This window comes from Alligator sinensis, unplaced genomic scaffold (assembly GCF_000455745.1).
Source record: "Alligator sinensis unplaced genomic scaffold, ASM45574v1 scaffold1297_1, whole genome shotgun sequence".
NCBI lineage: Eukaryota > Metazoa > Chordata > Crocodylia > Alligatoridae > Alligator > Alligator sinensis.
This window is the reverse complement of record NW_005842901.1, coordinates 396,764-412,236: the sequence shown is the minus strand read 5'-3', so window position 1 is coordinate 412,236 and position 15,473 is coordinate 396,764. Positions and strand designations below refer to the sequence as shown.

The 15,473-nt window shown below is 49.5% G+C and overlaps 1 protein-coding gene across 7 annotated transcripts in view; it reads left to right on the top strand.

Moving 5' to 3' along the window:
* Positions 1-15,473, top strand: part of CLUAP1 (clusterin associated protein 1) — a 235,725-nt gene that overhangs the window by 181,145 nt on the left and 39,107 nt on the right. For all 7 annotated transcript variants that reach the window (XM_025192197.1, XM_025192194.1, XM_025192195.1 and 4 more), the window contains one exon: positions 3,010-3,082. In XM_025192197.1, coding sequence (XP_025047982.1) covers positions 3,010-3,082 — 73 coding nt within the window. The remainder of the gene's footprint in view (positions 1-3,009; positions 3,083-15,473) is intronic.

Here is a 15,473-nt window from a genome sequence, read left to right as displayed (position 1 = left end):
GAGGCCAGCACAGCTGGAGGAGCCATGAGAGAAGCCCCCAGGGCTGCCCTGCCCGGCCCCATCCCCTGCCCGGCCCAGCCTGCCATCACTTTAAAAAAAAAAAACCTGCACTCACCAGCTCTGGCAGGAGCGGTCAGGGCCTCTGGGAGTTCATGGCAGAGTCCCCCCACACACAGCTTGGGGCAGTGGAGGGCAGCAGGGTTTGCCCCCTCCACTTGGCACCTGCACAGCAGCTGTCGCATGGTGTGGGTGCAGCATGGCTCAGTAGGGCACTGTGCACTGTCTGAGAGCTAGGGTGCTCCAGTAGCAAGCTGGGGTGGCTCCAGCAGTCAACTGGAACCTGGCACCACTCAGCCCTAGCGGCCCCAGCTCCCAGTGCTCTTGAGCTGCGTTGCACCCGTGCCACATGACAGCTGCCGGACGAGTGCCAGGGCAGGGGCAATCTCCACTGCCCCCACTGCCCTGTGCTGTACAGGGGGCTCTTCCATGAGCCCTCAGAAACCCCAGTCGCTGCTGCCACTGCCAGTGAGTGCGGGGCTTTTTTTCTTTTTCTTTTTTTAAAGTGCTGAGAGGCTGGGGCCAGGTGGGGGATGGGGCCGGGCAGGGCAGCCATGGGGGCTTCTCCCATGATTCTCCCCAACTGATCTGAATCTCTGAATCAGCACCGAATCTCTGATTCTGATTCAGCCAAATCAAATGGGGACATTGATTCGAATCACCGAATCGAATCACTGTCCTCTGAATCAGCCAAATCCAAATCTGAATCAAATACTTCCCTATTCATACAGGCCAATAAATAACATGTAGCAATTTTGTACTGCTCCTGCTTAATAGACCCATTTCTTACTCATTTGCTAGTGCCAGACCAGGAATTTGCAAGTGTGTAGAGCAGTGCTTCCCAAATTAGTACGACCCCATTTTAATACTTGACCCCACTTAACACACCGGTATGACCTGATTTTAACACTTGAAAATTCACAGGACCCCAGATGCCAATGAATACAAAACAGCAATAAAGCAGCATAACAACATTCTCTATATAATTATTAAAGTTTGAGTATTACAGAACAACATATAATACAGCATGTAATATGAAAATCTATATTTTTAAGTACTTTTGTAAAGTAATTTTGTGACGGGGTATGGCTGTGTGTGTAGGGGGAATAGGGTATATTGGAGAGTCTATATGTGAAGTGGTTGTGGGGGCCGGGTGTGGGGGGTTTGTGAGGTGTGAGAGAGGGTATGGGGGTGGGAACCGTCCCCCTCCCTCCCAACGCACCAAGCCCCTGCCACCAGCAGGCAGCAAGTGCTCGGGGTACTTATGCTGCTGCCTGGCAGTACATGGCTCCAGCCAATGCTGTACATGGTGGCAAGGAGCACAGCCAGGCCGGCTTGCCTCTATCGCACAAGGCTCCACACCACCAAGGGAAGCCACACATGATGGAGTCAGTTGCCTTCCCCGCCCCTTGCCATGCAGGTCCCAGGACTCTGCTGGGAAGCAGGGAGTGAGGCTCCCATCCACTCTGTGGCAGAGTCCCAGGACCTGCACTGCAGGGAGCGAAGAAGGCAGCTGGCTCCATCATGCGGGGCTTCCCCCAGTAGCATGGAGCTGCACATACGCCTCATGGAGCCCCCTATGATGAGGTGGGCCAGCGTCGCTGCACTCCTTGCCACCAGGTGCTGTGTGGCTAGAGTCACGCACCACCAGGTAGCAGCACCTGCATGGGCCACAAATGCCCCAAGTGCCTGCTGCTGCTGCTGCTGCTGCTGCTGCTCCTGCTGGTGGCAGGGGCTTCATGTCATGGAGGGGAGTATGTGTGTGGGGGAGTTCCCACACCCTCTCACCCTCCCTCATACCCACACCATGCCCACCTGAGGTCACAAGGTCCCACCCTCCCCCTGGGTGCAGGCTCCATGCTGCCTCCAACCCCAGCCCCATGATTTGTGCTTCTGTCCAGCTGCAGCACCCCCTCCCCCCATGCCCGCTGCTTCCGTACTTGATGCCCAGAGCGAGCGGGATGCTGGAGAAGCTGAGTGGGTCCCCCAGCAACTGCAGCAATGGCAGCAACAACCCTGCCTGGAAGTTGCGTGCTGGCTGGGCCAAGACCTTCCACACACCAGGGTGGGAGCGAAGCACATGGGCTGGGTGGGGTACAACTAGTTGGTGGGCACCTGTGAGCCAGATGAAAGTGCCTAGCCAGCCATATTTTGCCTGCTCTGGATTAAACTGATTTTATTTCTCATGACCCTATCTGTTTCTGTGGTGCCATTTGGGGTCACAACCCACAGTTTGAGAACCACTGGTTTAGAGGCCACTTTAGAAATGCTTCTGTATCATTGTCATTCATTAGAATCAAGCCTTTTCATGAGTTGTGAATTACCAGTAACTATTGGAAGTCCTGCTTTCAAAACACTGATCACTATTCAGTAATAGAGCAGTCCCCACCTATACTATAAGCAGGGGAAACAACTCAAGTGGTGGAATCTTCCTCTTGCCTGGCAGAGGTTGCAAGTTCAACAACAGTCCTCTTTCTCCATCTGAATGTGCCATAAAGTAGCCACTGTTTTAAATACCTGTTACTGACAGTTGCTCCTACTTCTCCATACATAGTCACCTGGGACCATTTTTTCCATTCCACAGGAAGTGCCTTTCATATAGTAAAAGCAGTAATTATGTGTGGAGCTTAGAAAGTAGGCTTACTGGAGGAAAAACAGTAAGCGTAGAATTAGCCACATGATGCTGATTAGAAGTTGTATGACTGACATCCTTTGCACTCCTCTGTCCTTTTATAGACCTCAGACTTTACCCTATCCATCAAGGTGGGGACTGTATTTAAATTAACCCCTTTTAAATTAAGAATCTTTCTTTCTGAGCCACTTTCTGTGCTGAAATTTTCTTCAGTCTGCCAATGAGCAGCCTTCACTTTTTATTTCAGTAGCATCCAGTCAATCAACTACCTGACCTAGGAATGTGGCAGTTATGCTGACCAATATATTTGTTCCTTGCAGGAAGCAGAGAACACACTACGCCTGATGCAGAACAGACTGAAGGAGGAGGAAAAACGCTTGCTTAAGACTGGAAGTAAGTTATACAGTATTTCTTAAATGCATGTGCTAGAACAGTGGTGCCCAACTTTTTTCCCTTTGGGCCCAGTGCTCAGTCCATCCGCAGATGGGATCTGGCATGCGTGGTTGTGAGGCAGGCCCCGATCCTGCCATGTGGGAGGTCAGGGAGCAGTCCAGCCCCAATTGGCACTATGGGGGAAAAGGACATGACTTGGCTCCAATCTGGCCCTGCAGAGCTTGAGAATTTGGCATCTAGGGAGGAGTGCCAATATTAATTATCATTGCTCACCTGTCACCAAATTTCCCAACACGTGGGGAGCCCTGTGGGCCAGATGCCATGGCTGTGTAGGCAACATTTGGCTTACAGGTTGCTGGAGGTTGAGCACCCCTGTGCTAGCAGAACAAATTACAAAGTGGCAGATGCTTCATGCATAAAACACTCTTTGCAGCCTTGAAGCTGGTAGGAATAGACGCTAGGTCCTTTTTGGGTCCACACATTATGCTGGAAAAAAGTGACAACTCTATTAGCTTAAAAAGATGGTACTGAAACCAGTGGCCTAATTTATATGACTTATTACTTATAAAGCCTACCTACAGTACGGAGATAAAGAGTAGTCATTAAGCAAACACCCTGTACAACAGCTTGAGATCTGGGTTTCATTCCCAATTCCAATTTGTTATTATCCAAGCTTCTAGGGAGAGGGCATGCTACAGAGGCACACCCTTTAGCTGTCTAAAGGAAAGTAAATTCAGTGACCTAACAAAAAGGTTTGCATTCCAGTTCAGCAGAGAACCTTTATGTGTGTAACTTTAAGTATGTGAGTAATCTCACCAATTTTCAGGACTCCTCGATTAAAGTTATATACCTGCTTATTAATGCACATTAACTAAAGCACATTAATGCAAACGTAGACATGCCCACTGTTATGCTGTGCAGTTTGTTTGTGGCATTGTGTTATATTTAAAGGTACTTGCATAAGAAAACAGTCTTTCATTTAGTACGTCAGGAATGAAAATCTTAGTTTGAAAGTTCAGTTTCGCCTTTCTATAAACAATTTTTAAACTGTGGAACACGCTTTGGTTCCACAACATCTTCCTTAATGTTCATGTGACCACTGGGTACAATTGCATTTTCATTTGGGGCCTGTTTGGTTAACTTTTTACTTTGCATTAAATACAGAATTCAGACTCAGAAGGGAAATGTATACTCCTGGGATTTTGTCAACACTGCTAACAGATTGGATTTCACTAGTGGATTTTCACTACTTCTCTTGAGACATCAGCCAAACTTCCTTGTGTTAATTACCACTGCAAGTTCAGTATTGCAATATGTGCATTTTTATATGGCAGGAAGATATAAATCCTCTGGGTCAGATAGACACAAACTTCATGAAAGATGACATTGGCAGAGAATGATACAGTTGCATTTGATAGCTTCAGTTTGTCTCCAGGTGTTCTACAAGCAGGTAAGAGGGAAAGAGAATTGTTCCACCTTGCCCTCCCCATTTCCTACCTCCATTTGCCTTGGAGCACCGGATGGAGGATGTGCAGTACATATTAGAATAATTTATTATTTTACAGGAATTTTCTTTTAACTACATTATCTGAGTTTCTGCAAAAAAATGAATTCCAGTCTTCTGTCAGTTTCATAGATTTCATAGACATCAGAGCTGGAAGGAACCTCGAAAGATCATCGAGTCCAGCCCCCTGCCCAAAGGGCAGGAAGTCATCTGGGGTCATAGGATCCCAGCAAGATAAGCATCCAATTTACTCTTGAAGGTGTTCAGTGTAGGTGCTTGAACCACCTCCGATGGCAAGCTGTTCCAGACCTTGGGGGCTTGGATAGTAAAGTAATTCTTCCTTATGCCCAGCCTGAAATGGTCTTGCAGTAGTTTATAAACGTTCAACCTTGTCATCCCTTGGGGTGCTCTGGTGAACAAATGTTCCCCCAGATACTGGTGGTCACCCCTGATAAACTTATAGGTGGCCATCAGATCAGCCCTGAGCCCGCGCTTTTCCAAGCTGAAGAGCCTCATAGATCTCAGCCTGTTGTCATAAGGTCTGTTTTCCTGACCTCTGATCATGCGCGTGGCTCTTCTCTGGACTCTCTCAAGCTTCTCCACATCCTTTTTGAATTGTGGAGCCCAAAACTGGACGCAGTACTCTAGCTGCGGCCTCACCAAGGCCGAGTACAAGGGGAGAATGACGTCCCAGGATTTGCTTGAGAAGCATCTATGGATGCAAGCCAGCGTTTTGGTCACTTTACTAGCTACCGCATCGCATTTCAGGCTCGTGTTCATCTTGTGGTCAATGATGACCCCCAAGTCTCTTTCTTCTGTAGTGCTAGCCAGTGTAGCACTGCCGAGCCTATAAGGATGCTGCAGGTTTTTCCTCCCAAGGTGGAGAACCTTGCATTTTTCAGTGTTAAACACCATCAGATTCTCATCCGCCCATTTGCTGAGCCTGTCCAGGTCAGCCTGGATCACCCCCCTGTCTTCTGGCGTGGATGCTTTGCCCCAAAGTTGGTGTCATCGCCGAACTTGGCCAGTCCGCTTCTGACTCCAATGTCCACATCATTAATGAAGATGTTGAACAATATGGGTCCAAGGACAGAGCCTTGGGGGACCCCACTGGTCACAGGACACCATGATTAATACCTTCCAAATTCTTAACTTAATGTGCAAACACAGCCCCTCATGGTATAGTGAAATATTCTTCATTCTCAGTGGGCTTTTTCTTGAAAACCTCTCATAAGTGATTCTTGTATATTCATAATGTTTCCATCTCTGCTTTTAGTAAATGATGTTGTTGGGGCCTTTGGTATTAATAAAGACATATAGTTTTATTGTTATAATGTATCACACTTCAGAAGTTAAAATGTTGCTGTTCTCTAATGGAACTTTTAATAAGTTTGATCTAGTGATGAGAACACAAGTCTGGGAATCAGCAATCTACAAAATAGAAGACAGGGGTAGAAAGGAACTTCAGAAGATAATCTAGTCCAGTCCTTTGAGCAAGTCAGGGTAATCTGCATAGAAACCACCCCATACAAATAATTGTCTAATACAGTGATTCTCAGGGGTGTTCTTGCAACATTGTCACTGTTAGGTATGGAAAAACCTACACGTGAACTCCAAGACTTCAAATAGGGATCCATAATGTTAAAAACATTCTGACCCATTGCAGACTTTCTGAGTTCTTTGCAACAGAAGAATTGCTATTTTCCATAGTCAAAAAATGTATTAAAGCTAAGAGCTGGCAAGGTTCTTTGGGTAGATGTGATGTCTTTTATTAGACTAACTGAGTCCTTGGAAAAAAGTTCTTTGCAAGCTTTCGGGTGCAATCACCCTTCTTCAGGCATAGGAAGTCTCTGCTGTTCTGAGACTCCAAGGAATGAAGGAAGCTAAAAGCGTGACAGGATGTCAGTGAGAATGTAAATAGGTGGAAATTAGGAAAACAGAAAGTAGAGGTGGGGTGGGGGGGGGGGGAACCAAAGGTGAGTAAAGGAACTTGACAGTAGTCTGTCCTAATTCAAGGCTGACTGTGAAAAAGTAGATAGCTTGAAATTAGGAAGACAAAGGGCAGAAAGGGGGCGGGGGAGAGGAGGGGAGGAAGGAGGTGGGGAATGAAAAGTAAGAGGTCAGGCCTGGCAGGTATCTGGTGAATCACATTAAAGCTAAGAGCTGGCGTTTTCCAAGGGGCAACTTGAGGCTGATGAGGTTGAGAACCACAGATCTAATACGTCATTGAAGACATTCAGTAATGAACATTCCAGTGTCTCTCCAGGTAAGTGCTAGGCGTTCCAGTGCTTAATCCCCCTCACAATTACAAAAATCATCCTGATGTCCAACATAAATCTCCCCTGCTGCAATTTAAACCCACTGCTTCTCAACCTGTCTGCTGTTAAGACAGAAGAATTGATCATGATTCTCTTTATAGCAACCTTTTTTAGTTGAAGATGAGGGGAAGGGGTGATTGTTTTAAAATATTCTCTTCTGTAGGTGACATAATTTCAATTTTTCTAATCTTTCATGGTAAATCATATTTTTTAGACTTCTAATATTTTTTGTTGCTTTTTGCTCTCTTTCTCCAATTTGTCCATGGTTTTTTGGTGGTGGGGGAGTGCAGTCACCACGGTGTCCCAGGTGAGCCCTCCTTAGTACTGAATAGAATGGAGGAATTCTTTCCCAGAACTTGCATATGACATGCCTATTAATACTTTCCAGTATGTTGTTAGCCTTTTTTGCAAAAATGGTACATTATTCACTCAAATTTAGCTTGTGCTCCACTATGATTCTTAGGTCCTTTTCTGAATTACTATAGCCTGGCCAGTTGTTCCCCATTGTGTCTTTATTTATGCATTTGATTGTTCCTTCCTATGTGTAGTACTTCACGCTTATCCTTACCTGAATTTCATTCAATTTATCAAGGTCATTTTGAATCCTAATCCTGTCCTCTAAAATATATGCAACCCCATCCAGCCTGATGACATCCACAAATTTACCAGGCGTACACTCAAGTCTACCCTCCAAGTCATTAATTAAAATACTGACTGGTAGAGAACCCAAGACAGACTCTGGGAAATGCTGCTAAATACTTCCTCCCAGTTTGTCCTTGACCTATTTTTTTAAGCTATGGTCATCTTAAAAGAAAAGACCAAAGCCTTTGAGTATGTTAACCGTGGGGCTCTATGGAAGATCTTATCAAAGTTTGGCTGCCCAGGGAAATTTATCACCATCCTAAGATGCCTTTGTGATCAGATGACTGTGAAGAAATCCCGCTTTTTCTAGCCCTGCATTGGGTCATTCCAGCTGTACTCCTCTCTCTTTCACTTGCTTGCTGGTCCTGGCTGGTTGGCCAGATGACTTGGCCAAATAAATTCCTGAGGAGAGGGAGAAGAACTCTTCTCCTGGATTCTTCCTGGATGAATCACTGTAAGTCAGACCTGGAAACTAGCTAGTAGTTTAGAACTCAGTAATGTCGCATCCTAAAAGGGTCACTGAACCCAATATCTATGAAGGCTCAACTTATTTTGGTTTGTTCAAAGTGTATTTCTGACTCTTTTGTTCTACTCCCCACCCCCCTTCTGATCAATAAAGGTATCATGTTACAGCATGACTGGCTGTTTCATTGTGTAAGGGGCTGAGAAGGGGCCTTTTTGATCCCAGCCCAGCCAGCAGAGCTTGGCTGGTTATGTTCCCTCAGTCATACCTGAGGTGACCCTGGAAGGCTTCAGGCTGAAAGAGGCACCCAGAAATATTGCCAGTGGGCAAAGCACCCCTAAGGCTTTCAGGCTGTATGTACCCCAGGCTGCATGAAGCCCTAACAGAGACCAGTGCCTGGGTGGTGGCAGCGTTACCCCAGGCTTGAAGGAGTTCTCCAGGAAGGGGGCCAGCCAGCCGTAGTCTCCCTAGGGGAGACTCCCAAAGTGCGGTTTTGGGCCTGGCACAGTGGGGTGGGTGGCTCTGCATAGTAGCACCCCCTACTGTACTGCCACATTGACTGCCTCCATTCTGTGTAATGTCTCCTCTACGGCAGCATTTCCCAAAGGATGTGCTACGGCACATTGGTGTGCCGTCAGTCATGTCCAGGTGTGCCGCAGAATCTTGGGGCATGGCTTCCTTTTTTTTCCCTGATAAAAAAATCTCAAAGTATCTCCTAAAAAATCACAAATTCTCTAATAAAGTCCAAAATCTGTTATTAAAATTAAAGGCCCTCCACAGCCCTGCTGGTGCCTGTCATTCCCCACCCACAGCCCCCTGGCCCTGATTGTGCCACTCACCCCCCCACCGCAGCCCCTGCTCCCCCAGCCGTGCTGGAGGGGGACCCCAACTGCCAGGGCTATGGACTTGGGTCCACAGCCTCCTGCCCCCACTTCCCCCTGCTGTGGACTCAGGCGAGGCAGCTCCCTGCTTCTGTGCACACTTCCAGGCAGCAGGGAGGACCCACGACCCCCAGATCTGTACACAGAGCAGGCGCAGGCTGCAGACTCGGGCTCCTGCCCTGCTTCCCTCCCCTGGGGCCTCCACAGCCTAGCAGGCATAACCCGGTGTGGCAGGGAACAGCCAGGCTGCACAGGGATCTCCTTTCTGCTGTGAGCTCTGCGCTGCCCTGGCAACGCGCCTCCTGCACATGCCGCTGCTTTGTGGGGCTCAGCCCCGCGCTCGGGGCATATCGCAAGGGCAGCGCGGAGCTCACAGCAGCAAGCAGCTTCTCTGTGTGGCCTGGCTGTTCCCTGCCATGCAGAGTCATACTTGCTGGGCTGCAGAGGCCCTGGGGGAGGGAAACAGGGCAGCAGGGGGCAGCGGGCTTACATGGAGAAGCAGCTCACCACTGCGAGCTCCATCCCGCTTCCCTCCCCCAGGGCCTCCTCAGCCCAGTGGGTGCAGCCCAGTGTGGCAAGGAACAGAGGAGCTGTGCAGAGAAGCTGCCTGCCACTGAGCACTGTGCTGCCCTGGTGATGTGCCCTCTGTGCATGGGGCTGCACCCCTCAAAGCGGCGGCACATGCAGGTGGTGCATCGCCAGGGCAGTGGAGAGCTTGCAACAGCAAGGAAATCCCTGTGCGGCCCAGCTGTTCCCTACTGCACTGAGCCATGCCCACTGAGCTGCAGAGGCCCTGAGGGAAGGAAGCAGGGCAAGAGCCCTCAGCCTGAGCCTGCCCTGCATGAAGATCTGGGAAGCACAGGTCCCCCTGCCCCCTGAGACATTTCTAAATGTTGTTTTTGATCCAGGGGGAATTTCAAAATGTTTTTTATTGTTTGGGAAGAACTTTTTCCCTCGTTTAATTTTGGAATTTCCAGCAGAATGGGAAGTCTCATTTCCAGCCAGCTGCAATAGAGACCATAGTTGGAGTTGCCCTTGGGATCCATTCTAAAGGCCTTCCTAAACAGCTGCAGGGGAGCAGAAAATCCAGTGTAACCATATTTTTGGTATATCTGCCAGCTGTTGGTTCTTTATTTTAAGTATAGAAGTTAGGTGAGAAGTTAGAATTGTTAAAGTGCAGAGTACCTCCAGTGCATTTATATGCAATGTTTCACCAAGTCTAGCAGAGATTCAGTAACTAGTTTCTCACCATAGATTATTGAGGGATTTGGTAGACTTGATAACCTTATGAACTATATAGTATCAGTGTGGAATCATCTGAATTTTGGGAGCCGTGCAGCCCTGTTTATTTGGCCTCTGGATGACTGAAATCTTCCTGGTTTCCTTTCCTTTAGAAACAAATATCAGGAGTTCATGGCCTCCAGTAGAAGAAAAAGAATGCCTCATAGATCCCATCATAGTAGTACTTTGGAATTCAGAGTACAGAATTTACAGAATACACACCCCAGAACACTTTTGACAGCTTGAACTAGAAAGTTATGATTAGTACATCACTGCTAACTGATAGAGCTCAGCACTCGCCCCCTCTGCATAAGCACTGGGCATTTTTGTGCATTAATAAAGGAGGTAGATCTCTTATCGTGTGAATCCCTTGGACATCCATACTGATATTTTGGTTAGAAGGCATTGAAAATCAACAATTCATTGCTCTGCTGCAGAGAAGTTTTGGCCAGCTCACATTTAGTTTCAAGCTGAACCCTGAAGAAATCAAATCCACTGTATTTATGTGTTGTGAATCTCACCTGTGGAGGTCTGTTAGACTGAGCAAATCTGCAAGAGCCTATTTTGGGAATAGAGAAAACTAGCTAACCTCTACTGAAATGTCTGTAAGCTTTAAAAAACTCTTTGATATAACTCAGTGCAAACCTAGTTTTATAATTGGGCATTACTTAAAAAAACTTGTGTTCCTCCCAGAGTTCTGATCTGTACCTCCATAAAAGTATCATAGTTTAAAAAAATCAGACCACTGGTAAGTAATAGCCAGAGTGTTATACATTATCTTAATAACTATTCAGAGCTTAGATAGTGGGATTTTATTACTGTTTTTGCAATTGGAAGTCAAATGTGAGCAAAAGCACAAAAACGGTTGTTGTAAAAAAAATATTGAAAAATAAATTGATCAGTGGCTTTTTTAAAATTTTTATTTCACATATAGATACCCACTGAGGGAATGTTATTTAATAGGAGTATTTTAGAAAAAGGGTATAGACCAGGGGCAGGCAATTATTTTGGGTGGAGGGCCACTTACCCAGTTTTGGCAAGCTGTTGAGGGCCACATGTGTAGCCCCACCCCTTGACAGGTGCCCCGCTCCCAGTCACCATCTTGGGACCAATGTCCCAATGTCTTGGGACCAATGTCTCAGAACCAGCACCGGTGGGGCTCAGAGCAGGGCTCAGGCTGTGGAGCCAGGCTGGGCTGCACCAGCAGGGAGAGGGGGAAGCTGGGCCGGCTTCATAGACCCCCTGCCAGCCAGGACCCTGTACCCATGCCGCCCTGCCCTCGGCCCCATGTCCCAGGGACATCGGTGTAGGCCCCACATGCCTGCTCACTCCCTGTGCCCCCTAGCCCCGTGGTGCAGGCAGGGGGCAGCATGCAGCCCTGACCCCACGCTCCCCGGGAGGGAACGAGCTGGGACTGAGTGCGTGGAAAAAGCGGCTCCTCGCCGGAGCAGGCACAGGCAGCCCCAGGTGGGCTGTGAGCAGCTGCAGTGCAGGGCACCAGCCATGGGGTGAGCAAGGGACCACTTCCCTTCCCCCCCCGGCCCTGCGCTCAGCACCAGCTTGTAACCCACCCCCGCTGCCAGCCTGGGCCCCGTTGGGGCTGCGCCACAGTGGCAGGAGCTGCGGCCCCCACACTTGCCATCCTGGACAGTGTTTGCCACCGCTGCCACTGGGCTACCCAGTGCGCAAGCTCTGGGTGAGCAGTAGCAGCAAACACTGCCCAGTGCGGCAAGTGGAGGTGCTACAGCTGCTCCTGCTGCGGCGCAGCCCTGGCAGGCGAGCCCAGGACTGACACAGGGCCCAGGCTGGCAGCAGGGGTGGGTTACAAGCTGGTGCTGAGTGCAGGGAAAAGCAGTCCCTTGCCCGCCCCGTGGCTGTCACCCCACGCTGCAGCCACCCACATCCCATGCAGGGCTGCCTGTGCCTGCTCAGGACAGGCCCACGTGGGCTGCAAGTGGCCTGCAGCAGGGAGCACGGGCCATGGGGTGGCCGAGGGGCCACTTTTCCCCACACTCAGCTTTTTCCCGGGCTGCTTTTTCCTGGGCTCCTTCCCTACCCAGGGTTCCGTCCCGTCCCGTCCCCACCCCCACCCCCCTTACCTGAGGTTCTGGTGCCAGTGCAGCCACATGGGCCCAAGCCTAGAAGCCCCTGCTGGGGCTTCCGGCAGGGGCGGGGGGGCTGGGCAGGCCCTGCTGTTGCAGGAGCCTGCCGGGCTTCCCCTGGGTCCTACTAATTCCTGTCATTTTTTGCAGGAACCAAGGACAGATCAGTATTAATTTTCTAAATTTTTGAGGGGCCCCACAGGCCGGATAGAATTGCCTTGCGGGCCGCATCTGTCCCGCGGGCCATATTTTGCCCACCCCTGGTATAGACAGACATAATAGCTTCTATCAGTCAGCCTTGATAGTGCTCCAATTGTTATAATGTAGCTGTTAAATTTGTAAGATTCTGTACTGTTAGTGATGTAGCCATGATGGCCCACAAATTATGTAAAAGGCAAGAATTTCTTAGGGTGACATATTTTATTGGGCCAACTGCATAGTTGCAACAGAGTGAGGAAGAGTGACCTGGTGAAGAATGTTTTGGATTTGAAAGCTTGTCTGACTTTCTCAACTATGCAGTTGGTCCAGTAAAAGATATCACCCTAAGAAGTCTATGCATTGTATGATTCTGCAGTGATACAAGGGTAGTAACCCCATTCCACTTTTAACCTCACTTCATTCAGGGTCACAGTTAGGGAAGTTTAGCTAACTTGCATTCCTACAGGCTCATACTGGTGAAGTGTTTAGACCAGGGGTGGGCAAAATATGGCCCACGGGCTGGATTCAGCCCACCAGGGCCCCTAAACAATTTAGAAAATTAATATTTATTTGTCCCTGGCTGCCTGTCAAAGATGACAGGAGACAGGGTTAGTAGGACCCAGGGGGAGCCTCTGGCAGGATCAAGCGGCTTGAGAAGTAAGTCCACCTCCCGCTCCAGTTCCCCCACTCCGAGCCCCCGCTGAAAGCCTCTGGCTATCTGGGGTTTCTGAAGGCTTTTGGCCTGGGGCTGTTCCTTCCTCCCCGCACTGAGGGAAATACAGGTAAGAAGAGCGGGGGTGAGAAGCAGGGAAGGATTTGGGCGATTGCCCCAGACCTCAGGGCTGGCAGGGCTGGCTCCTGCAGTCCTAGCACTGCAGCCATGAACCACCTGGTGTCAGCGGGTGGGCGGGGAGGGGAGCAGGGAAATAGCTCTGGCAGGCAGGGGAAGGGGATAGAAGTGGGCACGCAGAGTGCAGTGACAGCTGGGCGGGAGCATGGGCCCATGCCAGTGCACCCCAGGGCCAGTGCCGGTGGGGCCCTGGTGTGGGCCCCATGCTGACACCTGGCTGTCACTGCGACCCATGTGCCTGCTTGCTGCCCCTTCCCCACCATCTGCTACTGCTAGTTCCCTGCTCCACTCCACTGGCCACTCAGCATCATGTGATTCCCAGCTGCAGTGCCGGGAACATAGGAGCAGCTAGGATGAAGGAGAAGGGCAGTAGTGGCAGACAGGGGGCAACTGGCAGCGAGCAGCAGTATGGGGCCCGCACCAGTGCCCTAGGCCCAGGAGCAACAGGAGCGCAGAGCCCGGGCTTGCAGGAGCTCTGCCTGCCAGAGGATGGGAGTGGGGGAGAAACCTGTGGACAAACCCTCAACCTCCACAAGCCACAACCCTCCCCAGCCACCCTCCCTCACACACTCCCAGCCCTGCACAAAACCCATACCCACCCACAGCCCACACACTCACACCTATCCAGCCCCCCAACAAATCACAAATACACACACCCTATACCCACCCTCCTACCAACACCCCCTCCACAATATACAAGAGTAAGACTTCATTTTAAGTTATTGTATACAATCACCTCTATGTACACTACACAAACACATGTAAATCAGGACAAATTTTTTTTTAAAATCAATTAATGAATGTTGATTTTTGTTAGATTTTTAATTTTTGATGTTTGATTTTTTTAGAATATAATTTGGTATTTTTCTGTTTCAGAGATGGCAAATCCCCTTGCTGAAAGGAGTAATCTGGGGGGCAAGGGAAGGGACTTCTGGTGGCTAAGGTCAGAGGTTAGGGGGTGGGACTTCCAGTCACTTGATGGTGACCAGGGGGCAGGGCATCTGTCAGGGGGCGGGGCTATCCATGCAGCCCTCGATGGTTTGCCAAAACTCAGTAAGCGGCCCTCCGCCCAAAATAATTGCCTGCCCCTAGTTTAGACTGACATTCTATTTCCCTACGGTCATTTAGGTGGCAGGTTTTTTACTCATTTACTTGGTGTTTTTGACAGAAGTATTGATTGTTTCCCAGCAGCATGGAGGCATACATACACACAGACCGAGCATGTGCATTAAATACTCACCAGCTACATATATGCGCACATATCTGTGTCCAGCATGTGGAAGCATAGGTGACCTGATGCCAATGACCTGGGGGAGTGAAAGAGAATCCTTCCATGTGTCTGCCTCAGTAGCTGAATGGCTAGGAAACATGCCTCAGAAGCTAGAGACTTGCCTTGCCCAGAGGGGATTTGATCTTGTGGCTCCCTGCTTTCCTAAGCACAGCACTATAGCTAGCATGCCTCAGATCTCTAGCACTCTTTTTTGAAGCTGGCCTCCTGACCCCTACAAGGGAGAGATTCATGAGGCCAGCAGGAAGAGAGTAATAGTGAGTGTTGGTGACCCCGTAAGATGGATGTTGGCCTGCAAGAGAATGGGCCCTGAGTTCTGGTCTTGCCCCCAGTAGGTGCATCTACACATGCCATTAATGCACAGCAGTACATTCTGGAGTTTATTGTTCCCAGGAAGCATAGGCAGATTAACATATGGGCCAGCTGAGCATGGGTCCAGGGAACCCTGCCTCAGTGCGGACAAAACCAGTGGCCAGGCCAGGCGTGTGCCACGGACATGGACAGGCGTCACATGCGCCTAGTGGGCAGCAGCTCCACACCCAGGCCACCACTCCCCACATGACGCTCAGCCCTGACTATCGGCGGCAGCAGCAGGCAGCAGGCACTCAGGGTGCTTATAGCTTATAGGCAGCAGGCACACAGGCACTGCTGCCCAGTGATGCACAGCTCCAGCCAGCACTGCACATGGTGGTGTTGTCCCCAAAGGGCAGTGAGTTCGTGCCCGGTGCGCTTGTGCCAATAAACACACAGGGTTGAAGGATCCAACTTAATCTTTATTTCTGCGCAGAAAGTGGTGCTTGGCAATCATTCACAAAGCAAGCACCCACACCCTTATATAGCTACATAACAGGTTAAACTTGCTGA